General features: G+C 47.8%; 1 protein-coding gene across 1 annotated transcript in view; it reads left to right on the top strand.

Annotated features, from left to right (window-relative positions):
- Positions 1–18,699, top strand: part of LOC116513721 (guanine nucleotide exchange factor DBS-like) — a 42,437-nt gene extending 23,738 nt beyond the window's left edge. The window contains exons 10-11 of the mRNA XM_032224903.1: positions 9,105–9,208; positions 18,596–18,699. Coding sequence (XP_032080794.1) covers positions 9,105–9,208; positions 18,596–18,699 — 208 coding nt within the window. The remainder of the gene's footprint in view (positions 1–9,104; positions 9,209–18,595) is intronic.
- Positions 18,700–18,978: the final 279 nt, after the last annotated feature.

The raw sequence follows: 18,978 nt of genomic DNA, 5'->3' as shown, positions 1-18,978 counted from the left end.
CGTGGAGCCATTTGTTAGGGCACATGAGGCATTCCCCTGTCAGCTCCAGCGCACAAGGGCGCATTGACCAGCTGACTTTAGGCTTCAATTTTGGCCCTTTTTTGCCCTCCAGAGGATTTAGGGAAGCCTCCTCAAGCTTCTCGAGGGCTTCTGGGGGTGCGGTGAAGGCCGTTTTCACCCTCCCCAGGCTCCTAGAAAGCCTCTGGAGCCTGGAGGGGGTGAAAAATGGGTCAATCATGCACCAAAAGCAGAGGGGCGTGCACATAGAATTATGGATGTGGGCATACCCGTGCATGACCCCCCTGCGTGCCCCCCCCCCCCCCGCTTTTGGCATGCGTTGGGAAAAAGGTTAGCCATCACTGCTATAGAAGGTTGCATGCAGGGATTAAAGCAGGTTTTAAAGTTTGCTGTGTTTTGATTTGTTACCCACAAGAGAAGAAATTCAGAGAGGAAAAATCCACTGCATCCAAAGACAGCCTCAAGGAAAACCTATAATGACGTGACATTCATATCTTGTTTTTAAAGAATTGCAGTATTGCAAAGGGAATTACATCACAGCCTTTGTCTTCAGGCTGATGGATTATAAGAAGGGGCTGACAAGAGTGTAGGAGCAGCTAATCAAGAGCATTTTCTACGTGTGGCATTTACTCAGCAAAACATTTGGGTTGTTTCCTGATGAGGATTAAAATGTCCAGAGGTATAAATTGACAGTTACAGAAATATAAATGTAGAATTATGGAACTTATTTGAAGTTTTCTTAAAGGTAAACCAGATAAACTAAAAAAATACAGTAATCTACGTGTGCACAAATATGCAGAGAGTTGAGGACCTGACTTGCAGTCCAGATCAGTAGTAATAGCACCTCACTAATCAAACATAACAAGAGATGAACATGGGGCATGTTGTTTGAAGAGCTCAATTCCCATAATAGGTTTAAACTGGTCTTTTAGAATTTCCCAGGAAATGGCACGTAGGTGTTATGTCTAATCAACAGCTGGATGATACAGGTAATCATTGACTTAAAATCACTTAGCAACTGTTTGGAGTTACAACAGCACTGAAAAAAGTGACTTACAAACTGTCCTTGGACTAGCGACCCTAGCAGCCTCCCCATGGTTATGTGATCAAAATTTGGGCATTCGGCAACTGGCATGGATTTATAAGGGTTGCCATGTACATGTGATCATCCTTTTGTCACTTTCCCAGGGAGATTTCGACAACTGTGGCAAGAAATTGGGAGCTTATTTGTGGTCATAAGTTAAGGACTTACGTGTATCCAAAGAGGCAAGCCTAGCTGTTACAACCATCTCCAACAATCAAACCATGGGCTGGCAAGGGGTCGAAGACAATGGCATGAAGGGCTGGCGGGGGGGGGGGGAAGGTTGCTAGGCATTGCAGTATTTGAGTTAGTGGGGTGCGAGAGAGAACATCCCAGGCTTCAGCCCATTGCTTCAACTTCTTAGTCTAATCCAGTATTGGCTAACCTTTTCAGCATTGTGTGCCGAAATGGGAGCGCAGGCGGGCGGATGGGGGAGCACCAGAAACAGGAAGAGCAGTTCCCCAGTGCGGATGCGTGTGGAGGTCACCTGGCCTTCTGGTTTCTGGCATGCATGCACACATGAAGACCAGTTGGCCGGCACACATGTGCGCACCGGAAACCAGAAGCTCAGCCTCCCAGCAGTTGCATGCGTGGCAGGGACCTGCTCTTCCGATTTCCAGCACTCCTGCATGCACGAAGACCAGCTGGCATGTGCACGCCGGAACCGGGAGAGCAATTGATTTTAGAATTAGAATTGATTTTATTTGTAGGCCGCCCTTTTCCCTGAGGGGACTCAGGGCGGCTCACAGAAACCAGGGAGAGGGGAATACAAAACAATACAATACTAAAACAACAACACATAATAAAATAATACACAACATGCATACAACATTCGGGCGGGGCAATGGTCCTTATCCCCAGGCCTGACGGGCGAGCCAGTTCTTCAAGGCTATGCGGAAGGCCTGGACGGTGGAGAGGGTGCGGATCTCTACGGGGAGCTCGTTCCAAAGGGTCGGGGCCGCTACTGAGAAGGCCCTCCTCCTTGTGGTTGCCAGCCGGCATTGGCTGGCCGATGGGATGCGGAGGAGGCCTAACCTATGAGATCTTATAGGCCGTAGGGAGGTAATTGGCAGAAGGCGGTCTCTCAAGTATCCAGATCCACTGCCATGTAGGGCTTTATGGGTGGTCAATAGCACCTTGAAGCGCATCCGGAGATCGACAGGTAGCCAACGCAGCTCGCGGAGGATAGGTGTAATGCGGGTGAATCGAGGTGCACCCGCGATCACTCGCGCGGCTGCGTTTTGTACTAGCTGAAGTCGCCGGATGCTCTTCAAGGGCAGCCCCATGTAGAGCACATTGCAGTATTCCAGCCTAGAAATCACGAGGGCCCGAGTGACAGTTGTGAGCGCCTCCCGGTTCAGGTAGGGTCGCAACTGGCGCACCAGGCGTACCTGGGCGAATGCCCCCCTGGTCACAGCCGCTATATGATGGTCGAATGACAGCTGTGGATCCAGGAGGACTCCCAGGTTGCGAACCCTCTCTGAGGGGTGTAGAATTTGACCCCCCAGCCTGAGTGTTGGATTAATGGCCGAATTTTTGGGAGGAAAACACAACAGCCACTCGGTCTTTTCTGGGTTGAGCACAAGCTTGTTAATCCTCATCCAGTCCATGACGGCTTCGAGCCCCCGGTCCATTACGTCAACCGCTTCATTGATTTGGCACGGGGCGGACAGATACAATTGAGTATCGTCCGCATATTGATGGTATCTAATCCCGTGCCTACGGATGATCTCTCCCAGCGGTTTCATGTAAATGTTAAATAGTAGGGGGGATAAGACCGAACCCTGCGGCACCCCATATTTTAGGGGCCTTGGGGACGATCTCTGCCCTCCCACTAACACCGACTGCGACCTGTCCGAGAGGTAGGAGGAGAACCACCGTAACACGGTGCCTCCCACTCCCACCTCCCGCAGTCTTCGCAGAAGGATACCATGGTCGATGGTATCGAAAGCCGCTGAGAGGTCAAGGAGGACCAGGATGGAGGGATGTCCTTCATCTCTGGCTCTCCAGAGATCATCCATCAATGCGACCAAGGCGGTTTCAGTGCTGTAACCGGGTCTGAAGCCTGACTGGAAGGGGTCTAGATAGTCTGCTTCCTCCAAGGACCGTTGGAGCTGGAAGGCCACCACCTTCTCAACAACCTTCCCCAAAAAGGGGAGGTTGGAGACCGGGCGGTAGTTATTAAGGACAGCTGGATCTAGGGATGGCTTCTTCAGGAGGGGTCTCACCACCGCCGCCTTCAGTGCGGCGGGGAAGTTCCCCTCCCGAAGGGAGGCGGTTACAACCGCCTGGATCCAGCCTCGTGTCACCTCACTGCTGTTAGAAACCAGCCATGAGGGACACGGATCCAAAGCACAGGTGGAGGAACTCACAGCTCTCATGGCCTTGTCCACATCCCCGGGGGTAACCTCTTGAAACTCAACCCAGAGCTGTTGTACTTGGTCCCCCTGAGTCTCGGCTGGAACTGCAGATGTGGAGTCCAAGTCCATCCGAAACCGAGCAATTTTGTCCGCTAAGAATTGGGCATATTCTTCAGCTCTGCCCTGCAAGGGTTCCCCCGCCTCCCTTTTGTTCAACAGGGAGCGGGTTATCCTAAACAGGGCGGCTGGCCGGGACTCTGCGGACGCAACCAGGGAGGCTATATGTGATCTTTTAGCTGCCCTAAGTGCCCTAGTATATTCCCTGGTGCAGGTGGTTACCATTGCTCGGTTCGATGCGGACTTATCGGACCTCCAACGGTGCTCTAGGCATCTCCTCCGGCGCTTCATCTCCCGGAGCTCCTCGGTGAACCAAGGTGGTCTCCGGGATCCGCCGCCTCGGAGGGGCCGCAGTGGCGCAATCCGGTCGAGGGCCTCTGACGCTGCCGAGTGCCACGCAGCAGCCAGAGTCTCCACCGGACTGTGGGTGAGAGTATCAGGAATAACCCCAAGCTCTGTCTGGAACCTTACTGGCTCCATAAGACGCCTGGGGCGGAACCACCTGGTCGGTTCCTCCTCCCTACAGTGGGGGTTGGGCTTCCGGAAGTCGAGCCTCAGTAGGCAATGGTCTGACCACGACAGGGGTATGATGTCGCTCCCCCTCAGACCAAGATCACACATCCACTGCTCCGAGAGAAATACAAGGTCAAGCATGTGTCCCGCCGAATGGGTTGGGCCTCGGATTACTTGAGTCAAGCCCATGGCTGTCATGGAAGCCATGAACTCCAGCGCCCCGTCAGAGTTTTCACCGAGCGTCGGCAGATTAAAGTCCCCCAGGACCATCAGCCTAGGGAACTCAACTGCCAGCTCGGCTACTGACTCGAGGAGCGAGGGGAGGGCTGCTGCAACGCTGTTGGGAGGCAGGTACGTTAGCAGCAAACCCACTTGACCCTTGAGGTCCAACTTTAACAGCAAAGACTCACACCCGACAATCTCCGGAGCAGGGACCCTACGAGGAACTAACGACTCCCGGATGACAGCGGCCACACCCCCACCCCTTCCCTGGGCTCTCGGCTGATGCAGCACCTGAAAACCTTCTGGGCACAGTTCTACGAGGGGGACTCCTCCCTCTGGGCCCAGCCAGGTCTCAGTAATACATGCCAGGTCTGCCCTCTCGTCTAAAATTAAGTCCCGGACGAGAGGTGCTTTATGTACAACAGACCTGGCATTTAGCGACAACAGCCTGAGACCAGGGTCCTGATTACTTACACCATCTGGTCTTGGAGTGGGACTCCTAGGGCCGGAAGGAGGGATCTCTGTGATGTAGCGAACCCTCCTTCCCCGGTAATGGCCTGCCCTAGAGTCCCCGCCGTATCTGCCCCTCCCTGTCACGACCGCAATACCCCGACCCTCTCCCGTGTCTTTAGCCCCCTCAGCCACCCCCATAGCCCCCGCAATTCCCGGCAGGTCCTCCGAATCAAGCACACTCATTTATACACTCAAGCAGTCCCCACGTGATAATTAAAACACATAAAATACAAGAGTCATAGGGTAATAAAAGTGGGATCATCCAATTCACACATACAATCACATGCACTCGCCATACCATTTAAGAGTGTGCGCAGCGTGCGTAGATCTTATAAAAGAGTATATATAGAAGGGGGAGTAGCCTTCGTCCCTTCTTATGTATTTGGGAAGGTCCCAAAAAGTCCAGGCGATTAGAAGAAATCGTTAAAGCTGTTAAAGTCCGATTTATCGATAGTGTCAGTGAAGGCAAAGTCTGGGCAGTTAAGATGGTTTCCCTTGGGCGATAAAAGATAATATTGACCAGATGGATGCAGTTAGTTCGTACGTGCAGAGGCCTGGCAGATGTAATTATAGATGTAATTGTAGGTGGAGTGAGTAGGTGGTAATTAAGAAGGCGGTAGAGATGGTAAAAATGATGAAACCAGCCAAGAACTAGAGGAAGCGCCAGTAACGGCCACTGGAGGGAGTCAGAGGTCCACATATGCTGCCTTTCCGGAGTAATGGTGTCCAATACAAGATGGTCTGGTAGACCGTTTTGCCTGACGTGGCACTCCTGAGGCAGCAACAGCAGCAGATGGTACCCAACACAATAAAAAGTTTGTTGTTGCAGTCCTGGGATCACAGTCCAGGAAGGTAGATGGTGAATAAAACCTTGCAAAGCCCAGTGAAAGCAGCAGCAGAACCCAAAGGAGATGTCGTACCAAGGGGAAAGAAAGCAGTCAACAGGGCCGCAATACCAGACAGTACAATTGTGGTGGGGGTAGAAACCAAGTCCTCCGGACCAAACAGGCACTTCCATGCAGCTCCTTACCCTCTGATCAGGGCACGGAACAAGCTCCCCAGGGTAGCGGGGCAGCTTCTTGGGACAGCGGGGCCAAAGCCACCGCCGCTCATGCAACGCCGCCACCACCGCCACCCAGCTGTTCAAGAGGGAGCAGTCAACAGGGCCGTAATGCCAGGCACCAGAATTGCGGTGAGGGTAGAAAAATAATCCTCCAAACCAAGCAGGCACTTCAAAGCACGGATCCAGCCTCCCAGGATAGCGGGGCAGCCTCCTAAGGCAGCGGGGCCGAAGCCGCCGCCGCTCGCGCAACGCCGCCACCGCCGCCGCCCAGCTGATCGAAAGAAAAGTCACCGAGGGAGGTAACGCCGTCCCGGGACCACCCGCAGGCAGCCCCCTCCTCAAAAAGTTACCTTCCCTGGAAGCCTGACAGCTGATCGTTTGCGAGGACCCCTCCGTTGTCATATTCGGGGTCCTCGTCGCCTGGAATTTTCCGCTGTTTCTTTTCAGTAGCCGGAGCGTTAGAGCTCGGCGGCCATTCCCATTCTCGCGCATGCGCATGCGCAATGGGCAATGGCTGGCATGCCTGGAGAGATGGCTCTGTATGCCACTTCTGGCATGCGTGCCATGGGTTCGCCATCACGGGTCTAATGTATCTAGAGAAAAGATGGACCACGGGGGACATGATAGCAATGTTCCAACCTTTGAGGGGCTGCCACAAAGGAGGGGGTGGCCCACCTGCTCTCCAAAGCACCTGAAGGCCAGACAAGAAACAATTGATGGAAACGAATCAAGGAGAAAAGAAACATAGAACTAAGGAGAAATTTTCTAACAGTGAGAACAATTAACCAATGGAACCGCTTGACTCCAGAAATTGTGGTTGCTCCATCACTGGACAAAGAGATTGGACAGCAACTTGTCTGAAATGGTATAGGGTCTCCTGCGTGAGCAGGGGGTTGGGCTAGAAGACCTCCAAGCTCCCTTCCAACGCTGTTATTCTGTTAAATGTGACTTCAGATTGTCCTTGGCACTACCAGGTGTAATATTTTCCCTCTCCTCTTGAAATCATTTCTGCCATGGATACAATCTAGTACAGCGGTCACCAACTGGTGGTCCACAGAAAAATTATTTGCATTTTTTATATTGCACTAAATCAGGGGTCCTCAAACTACGGCCCCTGGGCCAGATACATGCAACAAACATCTTGCTGCATAGTCTCTCCCTTCGGGGTCTTTTCGTGCGGGTCAGAGGAGGGTAGAAATTCTGACTCGGGGTCTGCTTCCTGGTGCGGGGCTTTGGGTGAAGGCTAGAGGGAAGCGCTGCTGGTGGTGAAGAGCTGGAGGGGCTCGTTCCAGTGGGACAGCATCAAGGCCTGGAACTGGGCATGCCCACCCAGTCACATGCCCACCTAGCCACGCCCACCCAGCAGATCATATTAGTGGTCCGCGGGATTTAAAACTATGATTCTAGTGGGCCCTGAGGTCCAAAAGGTTGGGAACCCCTGATCTAGTACACTTCATTGAAAAAGAATTATTATATTGCAATCTGCACAGCTCCTATTGGACTGTTGGATTACGGGTTGACACTCCCTGTAGGAAGAACTAGGACCCAAGATTTTTAAAAAAGTTTTTTTTTTAATGTTATGGTGTTGCGGGCACCAAATGTAAGTTTTACAGAGAGGACCAGTTGCTGGCAATTAGCTATCAATGCAGATGTCCCTCTCCCTTTTCTGATCTCTGGAATTGCCCTCTGTAGTCATTTCAACTTGGGCTACATGAAAGGTTGAACATCCAGCTGCCTTTTTGATGCTTGGCTGGTGCTTCTCATAGAGTTGGTCAGATTTTACGCAGGTTGAGACAGGTTTTGGGTTAGATTGGAAGAGCTGCACACATTCAACCAGTTGCATGTTGCAAGTCCTGTCTATATCACAGAAAGTCACAGCTGATGCTGTGATAACAGGGAATCTGTTTACTAATTCTGCCACTTTTATTATTTTGGGAAACACACACGAGTGTTTCAACTGTTGATCGGTATTTTTCAAACTCCCAAAACTCCCTAGAAAAAATCCTGGGAGTTCAGCTTCACAAATCTCAAAAATGTTGCCAACTCCAGAGATCTCAGAGTTGACGTAGTTGTGACGTAGTTCTTTCCATTGGGTTTTTAAGTGAGTCAGTGTGGGTTGTTAAGCGAACCATCCCGTGATACAACTTGCGACTCTGCTTGTCGGAAGTCAGCTGTGAAATACACAAATGGCAATCGCATGGCTGAGGGGATGCTGCTATAGACATAAATGCGAGGACTGGTTGCAGATTTACTTTTTTCAGCACTGCTGTAACGTCGAATGGCTGCTAAACAAGGCTGTTGGTAAGCGGGGTTTACATATACACACACAGATTCATTCTACAAGGAATACAATACAATACAATACAATAGCAGAGTTAGAAGGGACCTTGGAGGTCTTCTAGTCCAACCCCCTGCCTAGGCAGGAAACCCTTTACCATTTCAGTCAAATGGCTATCCAACATCTTTTTAAAGACTTCCAGTGTTGGAGCATTCACAACTTCTGGAGGCAAGTCGTTCCACTGATTAATTGTTCTCACTGTCAGGAAATTTCTCCTCAGTTCTAAGTGGCTTCTCTCCTTGATTAGTTGCCACCCATTGCTTCTTGTTCTGCCCCCAGGTGCTTTGGAGAATAATTTGACTCCCTCTTCTTTGTAGCAACCCCTGAGATATTGGAACACTGCTATCATGTCTTCCCTAGTCCTTCTTTCTATTAAACTAGACATACCCAGTTCCTGAAACTGTTCTTCATATGTTTTAGTCTCCAGTCCCCTAATCGTCTTTGTTGCTCCTCTCTGCACCCTTTCAAGAGCAGTGGGTCTCAACCTTCCTAATGCCGCAACCCTTTAATACAGTTCCTCATGTTATGGTGACCCCCAACTATAAAATTATTTTATGTTTTCCATATTTGTTTGAAAATATGTGTTTTTCGATGGTCTTAGGCGACCCCTGTGAAAGGGTCGTTCGAACCCCCAAAGGGGTCCTGACCCACAGGTTGAGAACCCTTGTTCTGGAGTCTCAACATCTTTTCTACATCGTGGCGACCAAAACTGAACGCAGTATTCCAAGTGTGGCCTTACCAAGGCATTATAAAGTGGTATATTTTTAAAACAAGTATCCCTGTAAGAAGATGCTGAAATGCTCTGCTTGATGCAACAGATCCCTTTCAACATGTTAGCCGTCACCTAACCATGTTTGTTACATCTCTTGACTCCACAAGGTACGGCAGAAAATCCCTGAGTTTGTGTGAAAATAAATCTGAACTCTCAAGCTTGGAAACGTCAAACAACCGGAATATGAGCCCCAGCACCAGGCAGAAAAGAGGTAAGCCGTGTAGAAGACCCTCTGACCAAAAAGCTATGTTGTGGCCCACCGGCAGCCAGCAGAGCTGGCAACAGAGTCAGACGGTGTGGAGGTTGGGGAGGAACATGGCCCAGTCCTGGGGACTGAGGGAAGCTCAGATGAGGGCTCTGCATCGGAGGCAGAGAGGGAGGTAGACAGCAGCGAGGTAGAGGAACAGCTGGAGCCTGTTCCCACTGTGTGCATGCGCAGAGCTGCCAGAAGACAAGAACAACTAAGAAAGCAGGGTTAACTTAGGAGGAAAGCCACTCCTTGGAGGTGATTGGCCCCTCCCATAGGAAACAAAAGAGGAGCGAAAGGGGAGTGGGCTTTTGCAGGAAGCAATTCGTTCATTTGGTTGTTTCAAGAGTGGAAAGTTCTGTTTGTGACTATAAGAGACTTTGTGCCAAGTTTTGCCTTGCCCTGCGTTTGGTTACTAGTTATTTGGCAGCTCTCCAAAGGAGATAAGGTTCGTGTTGATAAACATTCCTCTGAAAGGCTGTTTGCTAAGTCTTGTGGACTGTGAATGAAAGGAATTCACAGTCATGTAAATAAAAGGGGTTTTGCCGGGACCAAGACCCTGCTTCTTGCTTTTTAAGGAAGCTTGGGTCAGAACAAGCTAGAAGAAAGGGATCATGGGAACAGAAGCACTTGAACAATTAGCCTATCAAAATAGGGATTGATACAGTGAAATTGTTGGCTCTATCATGCTCTTGTCACTAGAAGGCAAAATCACAACATTGAATCTCACTTACTTTGACCATATCATGCGGGAGAAAAGATGGGAAGACAGGGAGAGACCTGGCCCAGATGAATGGGCAACATCATCCCAGCATCTCTTGTGCACCCCCTGCTGGCCGAGAAGAAATTCTACAATGGTTTAATGTCAGGTCTCTTCAATCTAAGGCATGCCTGTCCACATTGCAGCAATAAAAATGGGGGATGTATATTTCCCAAAATCCGGTGCACAAACGTTTTTGCCCTCCTTCCCCATACCCAATGCATCTTTCAGCTCCTGTATAATTCCAGCCAAATAAGCCATCCAGACAAGGATATATTTATTTCATAATGCTTTATAAAAGGACAGAAAATCTTACATCTCCCAGTTCCAGTAGAGGTTTCAAGGACCGCATTCCAGTTGAGAGGGGGACAAAGTTAAAATAGAATAGAATAGAATAGAATAGAATTCTTTATTGGCCCAGTGTGATTGGACACACAAGGAATTTGGTGCATATGCTGTCAGTGTGCATAAGAGAATAAAATACATTCATCAAGAATAAAAAGATACAACACTTAGTGATAGTCAAGGTTGCTAATAAGCAATCAAATCGTACTAGGAAACAAATAAAAACAATATAAATTGAAAGATAGAAACAACATTGTTATAGTCATAAGTGGGGAGAGATAGATACTAGGAAGGAAGAGAAGAATAATAGTAACTCAGTCTTAGTAGATAATTTGACAGTGTTGTGCGGATTAATTGTTAAGAAGAATGATAGCATTTGGGGAAAAACTGTCCTTGTATCTAGTGTCAGAGCCCTATAGCATCGTTTTGAGGGTAGAAGTTGAAACAATTTATGTCCAGGATGTGAGGGGTCTACAGATATTTTCACAGCCCTCTTTTTGACCTGTGCAATGTACAGGTCCTCAATGGAAGGTGGATTGGTAGCAATTGTTTTTTCTGCCATTCTGATTATCCCCTGAAGTCTCTGTCTGTCTTGTTGGGTTGCAAAGCCAAACCAGACAGTTATGGAGATGCAGATGACAGACTCAATGATTCCTCTGTAGAACAGAATCAGCAGCTATTTGGGCAGTTTGAGCTTCCTGAGTTGGCACAGAAAGAACATTCTTTGTCATGCTTTTTTGATAACGTTTTTGATCTTAGGTGTCCATTTTAAGTCTTGAGATATGATAGAACCTAGAAACTTGAATCTAGATGATAGAACCCAGAGAGTGAATAGAATCGGGGATTAAAAAAAAAAGACTATCGAAGTTATCAGAGGCATCAATTGCATACACCTTTCCCTATGAGTCTACTCTGAAGTAAGGAAGAGCCAGACCTTTGGAGGAACAGTATGAAGCTGAACAAAGTTAAATTTATTCATTTCACCTGTTTTGGAATCTCGGATTCTTTAGGAAGGCTTTTATGGCATGATTGCAACTGTCCTTGGTAAAATACGTCAGAAGCAAGAAACAAATAATTTGTACTGGACTGACCCAGTTTCCAGGTGTGAGATGAGGATAAACAAGATAGTTAGGGCTTTATTTAGAATGATGATTACTAGGTGCAGGAGAATAATAGCCAGCCTGGGATGAGTTGCCTAAGTGACCATGTTGAATTCCCTCCATGCTTCAGAAATTCTTGTCTTAATTGTATGATAAAGACAGAAGAGCTAAGTTGATTTGGCAGGACTAACCTTATTGTTTGACATCAACAAGCCAAAGCAAGTTTTTTTCCACCGTGTTTCCCTGAAAATAAGACAGGGTCTTATTTTCTTTTGGCCTCCAAAATAAGCACATGGCCTTATTTTCAGGGAGGTCTTATTATTTTTGCTCTTGTTGCTGTGTTGCAATATTTTCGGCGAGGTCTTATTATTTTTGAGGTGCAGGAGGCGACAAGCATGGTCACCTCATGGCTGCTGCTGTGTTGCAATATTTTCAGGGAGGGCTTATTTTACCACATGCCCTCAGAAGCCCGATTGGAGAGGTCTTATTTTCAGGGAAACAGGGTAGATCTAAAGCTTATATCTTATATTATAACAGGAAAACATTTTTCTCCTTCCTTCCTTCCTTCCTTCCTTCCTTCCTATTTCTGACCTGGAGTACATCTATTGCTGAGTAGGAATTAATAGAGTAAATGAACAGAAAAACACACCAGCAAACCCTAATATCCTTAATTTTCTTTCATCTCAATTTCACCTCCTGCACTTAGTCACAGACTTTAAAAAGTGAGGTATTTAATATTTTAACATAATGAATTAAAATCCAATCGTTTTTAATCCCCCCCCCCCCGAAACCTATTGTTACAATGCTCAAAGTTCAAATCTCTTCCTTTGATTCTGGATTGCAAATTAATCTAGCCTCATGATAGCAATAGCAGTTAAACTTATATACCGCTTCATAGGGCTTTCAGCCCTCTCTAAGCGGTTTACAGAGTCAGCATATCACCCCCACAGTCTGGGTCCTCATTTCACCCACCTCGGAAGGATGGAAGGCTGAGTCAACCTTGAGCCGGTGGGATTAGAACCGCTGAACTGCAGATAACAGTCAGCTGAAGTGGCCTGCAGTACTGCACCCTAACCACTGCGCCACCTCTGCTCTAGGGAACCTATCGCACGTGTGCCCAAAGTGGCACGCAGAGCCATGTCAAACCCAACAGTTCTTCTTCCAGGTTGCATCCCAGACAAGCATGCATGCTCCCTTTTTGGCACTTGGTGCCGAAAAGGTTCGCCATCACTGATCTAGATCTTGTCCAAGATACTGTGAGGCTTACAATAGTTGTTGTGCCTGCAAATCGTGAAATTATTGGGTTAAATATTGCTTGTTTCCCGGTTGGGCAAACTTGGAGGATTTATGAAAGTTAATTGAGACCACTAGGGAAGGCTGTAGACTGGAGTAGAAGTCAAAAAAAGTATCTTCGGAGATAAAATTAATAGAAAACTTCCAAGAAAGCTGGAAGTCATCTTCAGGAGCTGAGCTCAACTCAAAGGAGACATTTATTGAAACTTGTTTACCTTAGTATTTTGTTATTTTTCTACTAGCATTAGCACAGCTGCTAATTGAAGCGTATACTTTTGTACGAGACCAACACTATATTCAACAAAATGCTTTGTATTTGTTATTTTTAAGTAATTCTTAACATTTCATGGGGGTGTGGTGCCCTAGCAGTTAAGATGTTTGTTGATAGAAGGTTGGAAGTTTGAGATTCAAGTATTGTGTGATCTCCCATTCTTGCCCAGTTCCTACCAACCTAGCAGTTTGAAAGCATGTAAACGCAAGTAGATAAATAGGTTGTCAGGGTTCCAAGTAATATACCCACAGCAACCAGAACTCCGAGGAAGGTAGATTCCTTAAAGAACAGTTTTATTGGATATATCATTTCACAGACTGGTGGAAACCGACTCTAAAGGTTCCCACAGTTTTCACCTAATTAAAAGTTTCCCCACCTTCCCAAACAACCAGTCATATGGTCCAATCAAGGTTTCCGTAGCTGCTTGGAAACTTCACTCCTCCTCTCTTCCGCCACCTTTGCGGGAACGTCCTTGGTTTTCAGGGGAAACTATTTTGTTTTGGCTACAAAACCCCAACCATCTCTTCCCCCCATCGTAGCCCTCATCTCCATTGTGGCAACCCTGGAGCCTCAAAATGGCCTCAGTCAGGCCAGCTTCAGAGTTGACATAGGTACCACTTTGGTGGGAAGGTAACAGCTTCTGTGCACCTTTGGCATGTTAGCAATGCTGCTGGCCAATTGACCATGGAAGTATCTTCCGACAATGCTGGCTTCCTTGGCTAGGAAACAGAGATGAGCACTGCCCTCTAGAGGCAGACACAACTGGACAGGGGAAACTTTTACCTTGAAGAACACATCATTATTTTCAAGAGAACTGTTGTTGTTTCAGTATGCCATGTTTGTTTTCTTAAGCTGAAAAGTTATTATCATATATAGCAAATGAATCAGGAGTGGTATTGACTTACCTTCCCTACCGGTTCACAAATGTGAGCGCGCATATGTGCACAGCCTGCGCTGTGCAGGCGCTTTTGATGAAAAAAGGGGCCTAAATGGGATGCCGTAGAGCTGGGGTGGGAGGGCGGGGCCACCCGCAATTTCCGCTACCGGTTCGGGCAAACCAGTCCGAACCGGTAGAATACCACCTCTGAAATGAATGGATGCTGAGGAAATCCTAGAGCCAATGGTCAGCCAGCCATTTTGGCTACATTGTGAATACACAACAGGCAACCTTCATACCTCTTTTGTTCCACTAGAGGTGTTCCACTCTTTAAACCCAAAACCTCTCATGTACAAACTGACGATAATTATGTGATGGCTGCCGTATAAACCTGACTGCGTGTAATTCCAATCTCCGCATTGGGATATTTTGTGGGCACTGATCTTTGCTTTCTTTAATTACTTTGCGCTGAGTTGTCCTTTCAGGATTGCAAATCCCCTCCCCCCCCAATTTCCATTTTGCTCACTAATGAAACCCAGCTACTAAAACCCATTTTCCTGTGCATGATAGTCCCAGTTTGGCTCAGCCGGTTCGATTCCTGTTTTCCTGCTCCACCGTTTGACTCAGTCCCTGTTCCTTCCTGGTTCCCTGCTCCAGCAGCAATGGGCTCAAACTGCCCCGCCATTCCTGGTCCCTTCCTCAAGCTTGAACCTTGGCCTGTCTTCCTAAGCTGCCAGATTAACCCCTTCTTGCCTTCCTTCTCTCCTCCCTCTGCCTTTCTCTCCTAGCCGATTCTTCCACCAGCCTTAACCTTGAGCGGTCAGCTCTTGCTCGAAAGCGGTTTACATTACAAGGGCTTTCCAACCGCAGAGCTCTACCCAAAGGTAAACGCCTCCACATCTGTCTCCATTCCACCTTCACTATCCGCCATCGCTGCTGCGGCTTCATTCCCATCTGATCTGATTTGTCTCATGCCCACTCCCCATCCCTCACGCACTGCAGCAAAGTTTTCTTTCCGACAGCCATGTCTTCTGTTTGCGCTGGTTGTGCATCCGTGCCTTTCACAGAAGGCTGATAACATGCATGGAGTGAACGGGGGTGTTCCCCCTCCATGTGTGCAAGTAAGCCACTGAAAAGCTACGCCCATCCCAAGCGGGGAATGAAAACTGAAAATAAGTGTGGTTAAAACTCTTAAGTGGGACTTGACAAAATGGTTTATAATAAATTCTGACACTTAGGATTCATTAGCAGAAAGGGCTAATAGGAGGAGACACACAAGATAGTCTGCATTCAAATAACACATTTAACTTGGTTATAATTTAAAAACACATTAACCAACCCATGAATTCGGATTTGCATGATGAATTAAGCCCTCCACCACTTATAAACTAATTGGGGGCCTGAGAACCAAGCATGTGTTTGCTAAAAACATTTTTTATCAGTTATCTTCTGGAAACATTACCACATCTGGGCTGTAAATATCAATACAACCACTAGATGGCAGCAAGTATTTCCACATTTAAAGATCTCACAGCTGCCTCTTGGTGAACGTCAGGCATTTTGCAGCCAAAGTTTAGTTATTCTGGTGAGCATATTTTATAAGCCCTCCCGGCCATCAATTTAGCAATAAAATTTGATTTGGCATCATAGCAATTCGGGTAGATTCTATAAGATGTTAAGAATCAAGGATGATGAAAATTCTACTTGTAAACCCACATCGTCTGAAGGGCACCAAGGCTGGGCAGAATTGCCGTTCAATTTATTTATTCATTTTTGCATGTTTTCTACCTTACCCTTAACCTGCATCTATCTGCTCTCCCAGATCCAGGGTCTAAAGAGAGAGACGTTCCCCGTCGCTTTTCCTTAGCTTCCTCCATCAACACCACAACTAACACATCTTCTCTAACCAAAGGTATGGACACATTAACTAACCCATTAGGTCAGGGTATACCCTTCCCTTCCCTACTGGTTTGCGAATGTGAACGGGGTGCAAATGTGAGCACACAGCCTTCCATGCATGCATTTTTGGCAAATAAAGGGCCTAAATGGATGTTTAGGGGTGGGATTCTACCAGTTCGGACAGGCTCGCGAACCGCAAACCTGTAGCTACCGCGAACCGGTAGCTCCGACTATCAGCTGGGAGCGAACTGGTTCACCCCGACGATCAGATGGGCCCACCCGCCGGCTCTATTTTCCTACCTTTATCTTCTCAGCTGATTCACAGAGCAGGGCAGATTGCCACATGAAGAAGCTGTGTTATTTTCATTGTCAAGCACGGCAGTTCTTAAGTGAGCTGCATCTGATTTTACAGTCTTTTTTTTTGCCATAGTTATTAAGTGAATCGTATAGGGTTGCCTGCCTGAGCAGGGGGTTGGACTAGAAGACCTCCAAGGTCCCTTCCGACTCTGTTATTTTGTTTGGTCGCAATTGTTCAGTGTATCATTGTGGTTGTTAAGCACATGTGGCTTTTCCCCACCCAAAAGAAAGTTCAAGTCCCTGCCCAGCACCCACATGTCCATCACAGGGTCCAATCAGGCACCATCCCAACTGGAGATGCCTCCCAGTCACACCACTCCAGGTGCAGGGCAAGACGTCCTTGACTCTCTGAGAAAGGAATGTTATTTTGACTATATATCTCCCATACTCCATATATTCTCCCCTCCCAATTTCCCACAGCGTTAAATGTGGCTGGCTTGAAGGCCCAATGCACAAAGTGGCTTCCAGGCCTGACAGAAGGAAGAGGAAAACCAAGGCCCAACTTTGTAATGCTGCATGGAAAACCTTTGGATCACCAAAATATTAGTTTCTCCTGGAAACCCGTGATTCAGTATCTATCATGATACTCAGCATGTTATCAATACTTAACTGAGTTTAGTGGGTCTCTGCAGTTAAGTGGGGTCAGCCCAGTTAACCCTTGGATGGAAAAGTCCCCCCCCCCCCCAAAAAAAATCCCAGGGCTGTTAGCTAGACTTGGAAATAAAAAACAACACACCAAGTTTTTCAGAAGAGTTGCTGAGAGAGATAATGGTGTGTAATTACCAGGTGTGAAATGGATGCAGTTACCAAGAGCAGGGTGTGACTCAGGGGTGGGTTTCAGGTGGTTTGCGGCGGTCCCCGCGAACCGGTTGGTCGGCGAACCTGGAAGTAAGTAACTTCCGGGAACGCCGAAGGATCCACCCGCCCGCCCACGTTTCTTACCCGGTTTTGACGAGTTCTGCGCTTCCACGCATGCGCAGAACGCATACAGCGCCTGCACGATCCTCCAGGAGCAGCTGGAGCATCGCACAGGTGCTAGTACGCATGCATGCACTGCGCGCGTGCACGAGGACGCCACCGGCCCCGTTCCAACCGAACCGGTTGGAACGGGGCGAGAAACCCACCCCTGGTGTGACTCAAGGACATCTTTATTATCCCAGGTTATAGCTGATTAAAAACATGGTAATATTACGTAAGTCAGTGTCAAATTCAAATTTTGCCCATGGGACAAAATCCGGCCCAGGATGTGGTTAGATCTGGCCCATGGGGCTACTCTTGAGCAGGGGTGGGATTCAAAACTTTTAGCAACTAGTTTTCTGCCCAGTTGCTGGGTGGGCATGGCCTACTCGGCCTCCTGCACCACGGCGGTGGAGGGGTGTTTTCACCCTCCCCAGGCTCCGGAGGCTTTCCTCGAGCCTCCAGGAGAGCAAAAACAGCCTCCCCTGGGCTCCGGAATCCAAAAAACGGGCCTAATTCCAGACTTCTGGAACTTCCGAGTGGCCCGTTTTTCACACTCCCAGAGCCTCTGCATGGGCCCTGCACTCACCTGACATCCAAAACGGGGACTCCTGGGAGGTGAGGGGTGGGAGGGGCCAGCCAGTCCTAGCAACTATTGGTTCAGTGAACCAGGTGTAAAATTAGCATCTGATTCGCCCCAACCAGTCCGAACTGGCTGAATCCCACCCTTGCCCTTGAGACAGCGAAGGATCGGCCCCTGGTGCCTCAGCTGTGGTCCAGGTCCTAATCTATAACTTGATGGCTGCCATCCTGGCTGGAACACAGTCAGCCTTAGAAGGAAGGAAAGACATGGGAATGGAAAGGAGAGAAGGAGAGAGGGAGGGAAATGGGAATGAGAAGGAGAAGGAGGGAGGGAGGGAGGGAGGGAAGCTGGTCACTTCCACCCTGCTTACATCCATCCCAGCCTGGTCTCCAAGGTGAGCCACAACCCTCTTTGAAATCAAGTTTGACACCCCTGATGTAAGTGAACAAACTTCCATCGCCGAGAGGAAAAAACTAAGGGGAAATTTACTATCTATCAATGCAAAATGTATTCTCGTGGTCGACATAATATTAGAGGCTCTGTTGTCTTATCCATTTTTAACTTCCAATTTTCTGCAGTCAGAGAGAATATGGAGGCAGAGTTGCATGCGCTGGAATCACGCAAAGTTTCGTGTGAACAGAAACTCATATATATGGGCATGAAATGTAATAATTCTTAAAGCATGAAGAGAGGAGATCAGTCTGAGCCCAACTCCCTTGGTAGGAATCCTATAGTTCTTTCGCTAAGCAGAAATAATTGATAAAAGTGAAGCATTGGATAGTTTGCTGCCGATCTCACAACCTTGTGCTTCTTCCATCAAGTGCTGAACCTTTTTCTCCATGCTAAGAGAGCAGGCCTGGCATCATCTAACTGGATTTCCAATCTTTATTATCTGCAAACTTTGCACAGGTCCCCTTGTTCCTGCGTTGAAAGTCAAGAGGCACGAAATCAAAAGCGATCCAACTCCTTTCGGTTTTGAAGGTACAGCTTCCGAATCCCTGCATGCTGTTTGATTTGTAGATTGTCCTTATATCACTCGCTAACATTTCAAACCATCCTCTGAATCGCTCAAATCAGATGAGTTTTGTTGGTTGTCCATCACTATATTTAACTGCTGAACACTCCATCTCTGAACACTCAAAGGTGCTTTTTCAAGAGGCCACTGAGCTTTTTTTTTTTCCCCTTGATTTGAAGACGTTTCGCTTCTCACTTGAAAAAGTTTCTTCAGAACTGGACAAATCAATTAGTTAAATCGATGCATTTGTTTTTTAAATGCAATCAATCACAGTTCT

The sequence above is a fragment of the Thamnophis elegans genome, chromosome 10 (genome assembly GCF_009769535.1).
Source record: "Thamnophis elegans isolate rThaEle1 chromosome 10, rThaEle1.pri, whole genome shotgun sequence".
Taxonomy (NCBI): Eukaryota; Metazoa; Chordata; class Lepidosauria; order Squamata; family Colubridae; genus Thamnophis; species Thamnophis elegans.
Note: the sequence above shows the minus strand (reverse complement) of the source record. Positions and strands in the feature narration are given on the sequence as shown.